At 34.5% G+C, this 13,144-nt stretch overlaps 1 protein-coding gene across 5 annotated transcripts in view; it reads right to left on the reverse strand.

Moving 5' to 3' along the window:
* Positions 1-13,144, reverse strand: part of FSTL5 (follistatin like 5) — a 295,874-nt gene that overhangs the window by 53,959 nt on the left and 228,771 nt on the right. For all 5 annotated transcript variants that reach the window (XM_064652364.1, XM_064652368.1, XM_064652367.1 and 2 more), the window contains 2 exons: positions 10,084-10,245; positions 7,816-7,950 (listed from right to left, as the gene is read on the reverse strand). In XM_064652364.1, the coding sequence (XP_064508434.1) occupies positions 7,816-7,950; positions 10,084-10,245 (297 nt within the window). The remainder of the gene's footprint in view (positions 1-7,815; positions 7,951-10,083; positions 10,246-13,144) is intronic.

Here is a 13,144-nt window from a genome sequence, read left to right on the forward strand (position 1 = left end):
GCCATAAATCACCATCAAAAGGCTTTTAGTCTCATTCCCATCTCAAGACAGTGGAAATGCCTCGTTGCTCATGATAGCCATAAACCTGTCAAGTCAGTAGCATTCAGATCACATAATGTCTTGTTAGGTGATACAACCATGGTATTACGTAAAAAAAGGCAGTTAGAAATAGATCTACTTAATGGCATGGAAAAGGTATATTATTTTTTAAATTTAGTCTCAAGACACAGTGCATGAGGCAGAGACCTTTTATCCTGCTTTTTGTGACTACGTGAAAGAGTCTGTAGGATAAATTACTTTGTCATACATGATGATGTCATAGGGGGTGAACTGAGTAACACAAGAGTCCTATGATTGATGATCAAAATTAAAAGCTACTAAACATTAAAATATCATCACATACTGTCAGATTGGTCTTGAAAATGTCTGAATAACATTATTTGATAACTCCCTGTCGTGACAGGTGTCTCAACAAGGTTCATACATACATTTCGATAAAATTCAGAGGAACAACTTAGAAGTCATATTAATCAATGGCAAACTGAACTGCATTTTATAAAGTGATTTTTTAAATTAAGAGATATAAAAATATTTCAAAAAATAGAAATCGACAACAAACCCGCAAAACTCTTTCACTTTAAAGGAAACAGAATGTGGTTTCATGATCTATGACACTAGTTTGATGCGATTATGATAAGAAACTGAAGCACAACTGAGATATGTGTCAAAATCATTAAGAAAGAAAAAAAATAAATGGATTTTTGAAGTTATTTTACTTCAAAATATTTTATTAATAGCTAAAATAAGAATTCTAAGTACTTGAAAATTACTCTTGAAAATATTCCCTGGTCTTTGATGATGAATATTTTTTTATTTTCCTGTTTTCTTTACTATCAGATTTTCTTCTTTAGAAAGAAATACCTATAGTCAGTGTAATCTGATATTCCATATGTGTCTCAGATTACACTGATATATTCTACTCCATTGTTTCTACTAAATTTCCCCCTACTAGTGTAAGTCTTCCTTCCTATCTTTTTTCTAACTTAACGGAATTGTTTACTTAGTATTTATTTATGTATTATATTCCAATATAATAACAGTTAATGTTACTTTGACTAAGAATTTCATTGGTCCTAATACTGAGTGGAATCTGATTAAATAAATTAATCCCACAGATGGAAGTTGTAATTTCTTCCTCCTCTATTTGTGATTATTATTGTACTATGTATCAACAAAAAAGGCAGTAACATGTTGCCCACTCCACATTTTTCATTAATATGTTGTCAAGATACACTGTCAAATTATATTTGCTCTATATTTAAATTCTTCAGCTTCCACACAGTGTTTCAACAAGAGCAAGCTGATGACTTTGGTTTGCCTTATGGTTTGTAGGAGTTGGGTTGATCCAATCTGTGTCTGTGACTATCAGCCTAGTCATTAACATAAATCTACAATGCAGCTGTAAATTTGTGTGTCCCTGACCTAAATGATGCTTAATCCACTGGTATGGAAGAGAAAGCTCTCCGTTAATAAAGATTTGAGAGTTCCTTGAAATGCGTCTGCACGTAGTACAAACTAGAAAATGAAAAACCATCTTTACCAGTTGCCACAGAGATGCTAGAATAAAGAGCCTGTTTAGAAAAAGAAAGGAATAGGAACCTTTAAGAAAAGAAATAGCCTTAGTTACAGTGAACATCCCGTTTTTCTGCTAACAGAAGGAGTTCCAGTAGTTTGATATTCCTTTACACCATTGCAGCAGCAAAGGCCCTGAAAATTGTCACAGATAGTAGCTAAAGGTAAAAGAAAAGCATTGTCATATCAGAGATATTCAAGGTTTAAATTGTACAGATATGAACGAATTTTGTTTTTTTAAATGGTCTATTGCCAATATTCTTCTATAAATATTTTTGTCCTGTATTTGAACAGGAGCAGGATAATAATTGAAAACAGAGACTGATTAAATACTTTCTACCTTAAAAAGGAACAAAAAGGAGGGTAAATAGTGCGTAGCCAAGACTAATATTTAAAATAACCATGTCCAAAAGCAGTGCATAAAAATAAGTGCTAAAAATTGTTTTAGATGTTTAGTCCAGTGCCACTAGTTTTGAAAAAATTTCAGAATATATAAATATTAATAGTGCCATTAAGTACCACTACATAAACCCCTAGTAGTTCCCCCACTCCCTGAAACTTAATAACTGAAGTAGCTGTAGGCTAGTTATACTGGGGTATATATCCCAGACAAAAGAACAGACAACACTTGCACAGAATTAAATTCAGTAAGAAATCAAAGGACAAGAACATAATTATAAGTCAGCTAATATGTTCTAATGGAGACCAGGTCTTCCCACATAAACCTGATTATATTCTTTGGTGCGACTAGGAGTTTGATGATGTAAACATTCATAGAGTTGTAACCCAGAATTTTGCTAAACATCTAATTTGTTAACACAGAATATTCTGATTAAATATTAGAGCAATACAATAGTGGTAAAGTACAGGTTAATTGAGTTAAAAACTGCCAAAATTATTAATCTGAAAACATAGTTTTCATTGTTAAACCACTAGTAAGAGGTGAAGAAGAAAGTTCTGGAATGCATCCCGAGAAACAGCTAGTGAATTTTGTCTTAAGTACTTTCAACAATGATGTGTAAACAAACAAAAAATCATTTCCTAAGACATCTATGAATTATCAGTAATGATAAATAACAGTTCTAAAAAGATGTTTGAATTAATTCATTAAGTACGTGTGTAAAATAAATTAAATTTTGTTATAGCCAAATGCAAATCTAGATCCCTTGGAAAACACAAGACAGACTACGTTTAACGGAGACAGGTGAGAAAGAATAGGATTTGGAAAGTGAGTTCTGATAGGATGTATGGCATATGGGAGATAAACATATAAACATAAACTTCCACTGCTGATACTAGTGGAAAAATGTTACAAAAAATCAGTGGATGTGAAAAAAAATTTACCAAATATATACTTCTCTACACAGAATATTCAAGAAGCAAATAAAACATTTGCTTCTGCAAAGAGTAGTTCCCATTTTTTTGAGAAAACTGTACCAAAACCAATTAGAATTCTCAAGGCAAAAAGACTGAGTACTATGGTAACTGTCTTATTATGAGAAACTTATATTTAGTGTGTGAGAAAAATTAATCAATATTCATATATTCATAGGGTAAGAATTATTAAGAAGTCAATTTATTGGGAGGGGGGAAGAGAGAGTCAAAGGAGGAAACTGAAGGAAAAGCTGACTTCAGAATGGAAACTAAGCATTATTCTGTATTAGTGAAACAGTAAAACAAAACACCAAGAGAAATGAGGGATTTTTTGACTCTACATGTCTGACCTAGGTAGATGCATATCTGTGAGGACACACTTCAGGCAAACAAAGCATTAGATCTGTATTCAGGCAGAACAGGATGCAATTTAATGTCTCGTGAAATGGAGAAGATAGAATATTTAGATAAAATGGCTCCATCATGCCTAAATCTATGAATCCATTAAATATCTGTTCTGAAAAATCAAAATACGTTGGAATGAAACTAAAACCAGATTTTAAACGGCAATTTGTATTTACAAATGTGATTATGTCAAAGACTCCTTCCAACACAGCTGAGCTCTCAGGTATTATTAGAGGATCATGACAGTAGGGGATACTCTTCTGTCTTCAATGAGATTTAGACCAGGCCGTTAATCCCCAGAATGTTTTTACCAGTCACTGCAGGGATTATTCAACTATCACCCAGACCACCTATCTCATTCTTGATGATTTTAGCTGAAAGCTTGAGGAGAAATGTAATTCTCAGGAAAAAAAATCCAGTCTCTAGAGATTCAAACCAGCACAGTTCTTACATTCAGAAATATTTTAGATAGTACTGTTATGGTCAACATCAGAGGAATTAAACAAGATCTAATAATAGAGAGCAGCAGACACTTACTGCCAGTTAAGAAATGTTTATATAGTAATATAAACTGAAAATTTCCATTACAACTTGACAAATCTAGCAAAAAGTGTCCATATGTTGGGACACAATTACTAAGTATATAAAATTACAGCTGCAGAGTGAGTTAATTGGTAAAAGACATATTTAAAGTTAAGGTATTTTAAAGAAAATAGTATCATTTCTCTCACCTAAGGCAATGTTAAAATGAAAGCATATTTTCAGAAGTCTTATTTTTTAGTACACATGGAAAAAGGCTGATGTGCTAAGGGGAGGCCAAACTACTCTTGAGACTGTCATCCACTATTCAAATTTTTGCCTATGTGTGACAGAACAATAGTTCCATGTTCAGTGCATGCATTTACTGAGCAGATCTGAATGACAAAGCATTTTCAGAGTGTTTTCCATTCACTTCCATCTCAGATTACCATCTTGATGATGAACCATTATCATCAAAGTATATTGACTTTTCTTGGTAACTGGATTTCAAATTTCTGAAACTGGAAACTTTGAAACAAACAAAGCCCTGGCACCCTAAAGTCATACTCTTCATTGTATATTTTTATTTTTGCTACTAGCATCAGTATAGGTTTGCCATTCATTCAATTGCTTTTCTGTTGCATTACATGCATCTGTAACCAATTCTGTACATTTTGAAAATCTAGTAATCTGATAACATTTTTGGACACACAGGTGAGGGAAAGCTTTGCTTACTATTTATTAATCTATTTATTCACAATAGCACTGGCTATTCAGTCAGAGGTGTCAGAAAATATAATATTTTCTCTTACAAGCTGTTTGCATTACCTATTCACAAAGAAATGAACTTGCTATGCCTTTTCTACCACATATATTAATTTTTTCTCAAAGCACTGTACGGAGTCTTCTGTAAATTTAGGATGTGTTGAAAGTGAGATTCCACAGAAAAAAATAATAAAAATTTAGTTTATTTTTGCAAAGTAGCTCTAAAACTTGAACGTTTTCATATATACATTAACAATGGGTCAGATAAGTATAAAAGTGAACATTTACTTTGACTATTAGACTTTTTAGGAAATAAAAGGCATGTACTTGTAATAATGGAATCATGTTCTGTATTCCTTATGTGGTTTATAAAATTACTGTCATGCTCCAGGCAGTGCAATTGTACTTTATATCCTAGAGCTCAACTGTAAAATTGTCACTAACCTCTCAATAGCAAATCAACTCAATGTTCGGAAATGCTTTTAGTTTGCTTTGATTTTTACCTTATGTGACATTACAAAGGAGAAAAGTCTGGATTAACTGACAAGCTAGTGAGAATTTGTGCTAATTTTATTCAAAACAATATCCTAAATTTTCCAAAAGGGAGCTCTCCAGTAAGGAACAAAAAAAAAAAAAAAATAAAAAAGTATTAGAAAAGTAAATGTGACTGCTTAATTCTCTTAAAGGAAGACAAAAGCAAAATTATTTATAAAAATGCCCTCAACAACAGGTATAATTTATATCAGAACATATGAAATCACATTTATATCCACCAGAGGCTATCTTTAGAATGTAATTTGTGACCTAATCAGCAGGCTTAAATTTAAAGTAGCAGTAGCATTGTGCTTAATATGCGTGGGTGGGGTAAAAAAAGCCCAGAATCCTATCCAGGTGGTTTTACCTATATCATTTTCTTCCCTAATAATCCCTAATTTTTTGCATGAACAAGTGTTTTGGAGGAAATATGAAAACAAGCAGAGATTAGTTAATAATGAGGTCCTTCCACTCCTAATATCAGTTTTCTAATGCTAGAAACTCCTCCCTGTAAAGGAACTTCTTTTAAAAATGGCAACATTTTTTTAAACTACATCGATCAAAATTTGTACCTGTGAAGGGAATTTATTTATGTAGTTGTGATAAGGATATTGAGAGTAACTGCTTTTTCTATTAGTACACACCTTTCTTGCATATACAGAAACCGGTTTTTGAGCCAAAGTAAGCAAACTGGAGCTTATCACATGAATATCTGTTGGATCTACATTTGAATGTTATAATTATGCAGCTGTGGACTATATAAGTACTTGAATGTGCACCAATTTTTAGGAAACCATGTTCAGACACCAAGGAACATAATGGTAAAATGCCTTTCTTCAACATACTACACAGAACTTGTAGAGTAAATTACTTCTATAGGAAGGAAGAAGACTATATATTTTAGATGAATTGTCTTAGAAATAATTGGGTTTGTATTCTGTCTTCTTTCATTTACATCTTTCATGACACCAATGGTTATCGTTAACTACTTAGTGCTGGTAGATATTAAAGCATTTGTTGCAAGCAGTGTTCATAGCATGGCATGTGATTTAACAAATCCTGTAAAGTTAGCTGACTTAAAATTATTACATCACAAGTCCTGAAAAAAGTATTTTGCATAGGTGTGGATGTCCCTACATGATCACAGCACATCAGGTCTTCAGAAGATACAATTAGTTAACTGAAACACTTAGAAACTGGACAGTTGGATATAAATATTTTTGTTATTAAGGCCAAACAAGTTTTAACAAAACATCAACACACTAGAGTTTGTCAGGGTTTGTAATCTGGCAACATCCATAACATTTTTCACACAATGGAAAAGGCAAATGGAAGTGGCCAAGCTACTTCACATCACCAGATTACCAGAAACGCGGTATGATCAAACAAATTATTTATCCTCAGCTGCCTTCTCAGAAATGTCTGAGCAGTCATTTTCACAACACTTTAAAAAAACCCCATTATAAGACTTTTGAAAAGATATTTATAATTAGTGTTACTGAAAGCAGCTAAGTAAAGATATTACCATTTGGTAATCTTCCTGCATGGAAGATTTCCTCTGAAACGTTTAAAACGTAGTAAACCTATATGTGACTGAACTCAATGTCCTGTGACTTGGAAGTGTCAGGCAGACTTGCAGTGCTACTAATTCTGCCTCTAGTTTTCTGTCGAGTACTTGGCACTGCTAAATAAGCTTTTAGATAAACAGGAATGCCTTAAGTTAATGCAATCAAATTCACTAGTAAAATATCTATCATTTTGCCAGATACAGTTCTAATGAATATGTAGTATCCATTAAAGTAATAGATTTAAAAGAAAAGAAAAAAACTCAACCAAACAAAAGAAATGGGTGAAGTGTAAACTCAGAAATGGATTTCTCTGAGCAGAGGGACGTAAGGGAAGAGGAAAGAAGTATCAAGGTAGACAAATAATAGGTTAACAAGGTTTATAGATCCCACTACCATTTGACAGAGGATGAAGAATGCCACTCTTTGGCAGTGGTAGAGATTTCTTTGGCACATTGAACTCCTGACTTAGTAAGTGAATGTGGTCACTGTTGCTCCACATTTCTGAAGAGCCAGTCATACAGGCACAAGAGCAGGCTGGAACTGATCTGGACCTGCTGCCACTTCAGCAGGTGAGATCAAGACTTGTAATTGCTTTCATATCCTGAGGGCCAATTTTGACTCATGATATAGCTCAAGAACATACAGGAAGAAAGACTAGAAAAGGTCTTCCTCCCACACCCCCATCAACCCCCAGAAACCACACTAATATTTTTCCTTTCCCTTCACATTCCCTTCATATGCAACAAATCTATCACGAGGAAACTATCAAAAATTTAACTTCAATGTGAAAAACATGTTGATTCACAGAATGAATCAGAGATTTCATTCCACTTCTAAATAAACATCAGATTGCAAACTCTGCCTTCAGTGACTCTTGGATACCATTATTTAAGCTTCAGGTTTTTTAAATCAACTATCTACACAAGCTCATTTTAATTTATTTATTGTTTCACAGTTTTCATACCAATTAAATTTAAGTCACAGCTACATGTATTTTTCTACTTCTCATAATACTTACGGGTCTTTCGAGCAGAATCTTCCACAAAAAGAGAAGAAATATCTTCGTCCACTCCTGCTTCATTCTTTGCAATGCAAGTATATGCTCCTGTATCTTCATAGCGCACATTGCTAATGTGAACCTCACTACCATTTGCTGAAAGGAGAGGAAAAAAAATCAACATGCAGACATGGTACATTGCTTTCAGATTATAAATTCAAAAGGGTTTCTCTGCTCATATTAATTAAACCATTTTCATTCCTGAGTTCATAACTTGGAGGCATGCCAAATTAGTCCAAAGGTATGCAACTGGTTAGTGAATTACATGTACTGTTATTCATCTCACAGATATCTGGACTACCTCAGCTGATTTTGCACCTCAGAGCCAAATATTAGTCCAAGGTTTTATATATGTTTAAATTACTATGATTGTTTCTAAAATTGGGTAATTTTTAGGTTTTTATTATGTTGCATTTGGTCACTTGAAAATATCATTGGCTTTACACAAAATAATCCATTTTTCCATGGAACAGAATGGGCTAAAATTTCAAAGTAAAGAATAAATTTGAATAAAATTATTTGTTTTTCATAACCAGAGGCACCTACTTTTGCTTCTGTGTGAATGCAATGTAACAACAGAAAAACACGTGCAGTGAAATTTTACACCTACATCAATGTAGGAGCCTATGGAAACCACTTCAGGAACCATACATTAGCTTGTGTAGGAATGTCAACAAACAATCTAGGTTTCACAGGCAAAGGTCTTTCAAATAATGTCATGTGATTAATGACGTGAACAATAATTCATTGCATTTTAAGTATAGTATACTTGTTCAGCTGTAGGAACTATAGAAAAAACAGCTTTGTAGGTATTCTAAAGTATGGACTAGAAGGGGCACAGGATTATAACGTAATATCCCTTCTATTTTGAAGTTAATGTATAGATAGTTTAACCCAGGAAAATATCTAAGAAAATGTAGTGAGATTTTTGAAATTTAATTTCACTTAAGCACATTCAAGAAAATTGAATTAAGTGTATTTTGCTTAGAGAAGAATCCTTTTTATTTATTTATCATAAATATGTGAAACAGAGATGAAGGAAAAAAATTCCACTCAAATCTCTACAGGAGAAATTAACAACGTGCTGCTATTGAAGAGGATTCCATCATTTTCTGTCATAGTGGAAAGTGTTTCTGCAAGGCAATTTTTCACAAATATTCAAGAGAGTTGTCCATGAAAGAACACAAAACTATGACACCTGAAGGGAAGGTAACTCTTCAGAGAAGCACTTTCCATGCTTGTCCCACTGCTTCTTCCACTGTAGGCTGAGTTCTGTCCTATTCTAATGACACATTCTGGTTTTGCAGATGACTGAGAGAAGGTTTTGAAGGGAACATTAAAACATCAGATTTTTTTTTTTTCTGTGGCTGATCACAAATCACCAGAAGCACTGAAGAAGCATGAAGATTTTATGCTGGACAGGTCCACTGATTTTGCTGAGCCCTGAAGATTCATAGATTGACTGTTGAGTAATCTTAACTGTTGATTACTTAAAGGTAAGACTTTAGTTTTGGCTAGGGTTTATTTGCAGTTTGGTTTGCTTGTGGGGTTCTGGTTTCTCAGGTTTTTTTGGGGGAGGGCATCGAGGGACAGGGTTTGTGTGTGCATGTGCAGTGTCTTTGCATTCCCCTGGAGGTGTACTGATAGCCCTCAGACAACAGCACATCCATTTCAGGTATTTCTCCTCCTATCTTGTTCACCATCAGGTCCCCAAACCTGATTAAGATTCTTTTCAGTCAAAAAAACCTGATGTTTTCAATTGATCTGCAATAAAGGTAAAGGTTGGTCCATCTTCTAATCTAAATTAGTGAAAAATAGTCAGATTGATATCGATGTGTTAGAATAAATATTTACAGACAAAAACATTGACTCCCAATTTAATTATTAGTGTTGAATACCCATTAAAAGTCATTAATATAGTTGCAGTGACAAATTCCAGTTGGGAATGGGCCTTGGGCCACTCACTCCACTTGGATACTTCACATTTTTTAATAGAGAAGAGAATATTAGAATTTACTTGTAATCCTGTCAGTAAGTACAATCATTATTCTAACAAAGAGAAAGTAGAGAAGATATCTGCCTTGAGGAGTAACTGAAAGACATATTTTGAAAGCTTAAGCTTAGACTTCAACCCTTGGTTAAATCTCTGCAAGAAGGGCACCTAGTATGGAAAGGATACGCTGATAAAGCACTAGCAACCTGCAGGAAGCAATAAATATGCCCCTTTACCTTGAAGAGTTAGCTGTTTGGACAACTTTGGAGTGATATCAATTCCATTTTTCAGCCAACCAAGCTGTGGGTTAGGAATACCTTCAGCATGGCACCGAAGGCTAGCTGTCACACCTGGCTCCCTTGCCTGGCTTTCTGGATAGACTCGGATAACTGGTGGAACTGAAGACAGAGAACAATTCTAATTTAGTGAAGAACAGCATTATCTTCATTTTAAGAGAAATAATTACAAGCAATTCTAAAGACTCCTGCAGCTATAAATAACAACACAGAGATGTGATATTAGTCACAAATTCAGGGACATTCAATGTGGAACTCTGTCTCAGAAAATTTATGAAGCAGAAGGAACGTTCACTGAGAAAAACCTGTTTTCACTGCCTGTAATATGAAAGAAAAAAGCCTCAATACTAGTTCAATAGTTTGTGACTAAGTAATAAGATTTTTATTTTTCCTTAGATTTCTTTATAAAATATGAATAATATACAACCAGTAAGTCATTATATGATGTAAAGAGACTGCAATTGTCCTGTTTCACAAACCTTAACACTTCATGTCCCCCCTTTCCCCTCTCTGCAAAACACCTATCAGCAATCCATCGTACAAAACCTGTTCAGGTTTACACCTGTTCAGACAGGACCTTCTGTGCCCAGGATACCATTTGCCTTCTTGTGTTGGTTTGAGACAATTTGAAGGGGTGGAGACCTCAGACAGAAATCTCCTCCCTCAGATTCAATACCTATGGTTTCTCCAATAAAGAGAGAGAGATCAAATACGACAAGATATAAGTGGGAAAAAAAAAAAAACCAAACCAAAAAACTCTTTACCAAGGACAATGCTAATAGCAATTCTGATAAAGCTTGGTTAAATCAACTGATGAGGAGAAACTTCCCAAGCCCTCCTCACAGGACCAAATTGAGATGGCAACTGGCCTCCCCCACCTGGAAAAAAACATACGTGGCCACAGGACAGAGACAAGATGGCTGCCCTTCCATGTGTTTCACCTTCCCCATGCCTGGAAAACCTGGCAGGAATGGTTCAAGATGTGTTTGGACAATGCTCTCAGATGTAATTCTTGGGGTGTCCTGCATAGGTTCAGGCTCAATGATCCTGATCTGTTTCTTCAAACTGAGCAGATTCTATGATTCTATAAGACTAGTCTTCTGAGTTTCTTTATTAGTAAAGGATAAGATAGGAATTGTTGACATCACTTTTTCAAGGTTTGAAAACTTGCTACAGTATATGCTTGCCAATTAAAAATCTGCTACTTACCACAAATCTGTATTGGCAGATTGAGGACATATGATATCACAATGGACATATTTCTATCGGTTATCAATGGTTAAGCAAGTTTAAAAATTCCACTATGTAAATTTTTTAGATTAATAACTACATATCTTTAATTATAGAATTAAAGAGAACTTGCTTGAGGTTGTTTCAAACAATAAAAAAAATTAACTGCAATAAGATTAAAGAAGTATATTTTCTATTCTCCAAAGTTTTGTTTAATACAGCTCTAAAAATGTGGAATACTTAGGTTGTGTCACAAAACACAGCTGGGTAGAGGATGAAGTATCAGCTAATAATGAAAGAAGATAACAAGATCAAAAATTAACTGTGTCTATTTTGGCACAAGATTAAATATTTTAAAATGCTATCAAGCTATTTACAAGAAATGTCCCAGCATGCTGTCCTATTAGAGCATAGAAATTCCTTAAATTTCTACACTGCAAAAAAATACACAAATGTAGTCTATCTCAGATAGGATGCAAAAATCAGTAAGTCTCAGGGATATTTTAAACCCAGTGAGAGAGAAGGGTCTTTTCAAATAATGTACACAGAAAATTGCACATAACCCCAATATGCAAACTGTAAAAATATCATAAAATAACAAGGAAGAAGGTTAAAATTTGGAAAACTATGGCTGCTAGTTTCTTAGACTACTAGCTGAGAGAAAAAGTATACAAAAACCAGAGATTTAAGATTTCCGTTGAGTTTCTGGAAGGGACTCTGCTGGATCTCTACTTTTCATCTGAGGACTGGTATTCCCACTCCTTTTTCCCCTCCACTTCTTCCTTGTTCTATCTCCTCTCTCACAGCATCTGTGTGTTCCCCAATGAGACCTTGCCTTCCCCACTGTGCTCCTCACACTAAGCCCCACTCAACTTCACATTCAGTAGTCTAAACATATTTGGCCAATATTTGGCACCTCAGCTCCCAGTTTCGCTCTACCTCTTTTCCTAAGGTCCAATTTTTATGTCTACCCTGTTCCTTGACCCCAGGTCCTTTAGGTAGCCTACCTTACATTGCAGATTTCCCACTGCAGCAAAGCCAAATAGCTTATTCCTCCACCTTGTCTCAGAAAAGCAAGGAGCTCCATCTCCTTAGAAACCAGATTGCCATAATTGAACACTCACAGGCATCTCAGCAGCAGAAACAACTTTTAGGACCAATAGTAAGGCATTGCATTAATTGCATTCTGACTACCTACGACAGGATATTTCTTGTCTTTTTTTTCTGTCAGTGAAATATTTTTATTGCATATAAAAGCTTGTGGGTATTTAACTATCACACCTTGACAGATTTCTGCTGAGCACTTGTGAAGAGACATTTTTAATGGTCCAATGTATTAGTTTCATTTAGACAAAAAGCAAATATTTTGGGGGCAAGGTTGTTGTTAAGAAAGTTTTAGAAAATATTATAACTGAAATCAAATATTCCCTAAATAAACAAACAAAATCCCACCCTATATGACAAGGTGCTATTGTTGCTAAATTAACTACTCTGGTGTTGTTAGGAGATGTGAAAGTGAGGACCTGCTCAAATGAAAACATGTCTGAGTTTTCTTTTACTATCTCTTGTTTCTGTAGTAGAGCCTTTTCCCTTTAGCAGTGTTTTCCCAGGCACAGGTGTTCTTGCATTAGAGTTCATTTCTTGCACTACCTTTCCTCCATTAGTTGCCATTTCCCACTGTCCTCAGCAAATCTTTGTCTGATGGGTTACCTATACAGCTAGAAATGTTTTTCAGATCTTGTTTTGCATTATACTTTTTATTTCATATTAC

This window comes from Pseudopipra pipra, chromosome 4, assembly GCF_036250125.1.
Source record: "Pseudopipra pipra isolate bDixPip1 chromosome 4, bDixPip1.hap1, whole genome shotgun sequence".
Lineage (NCBI taxonomy): Eukaryota > Metazoa > Chordata > Aves > Passeriformes > Pipridae > Pseudopipra > Pseudopipra pipra.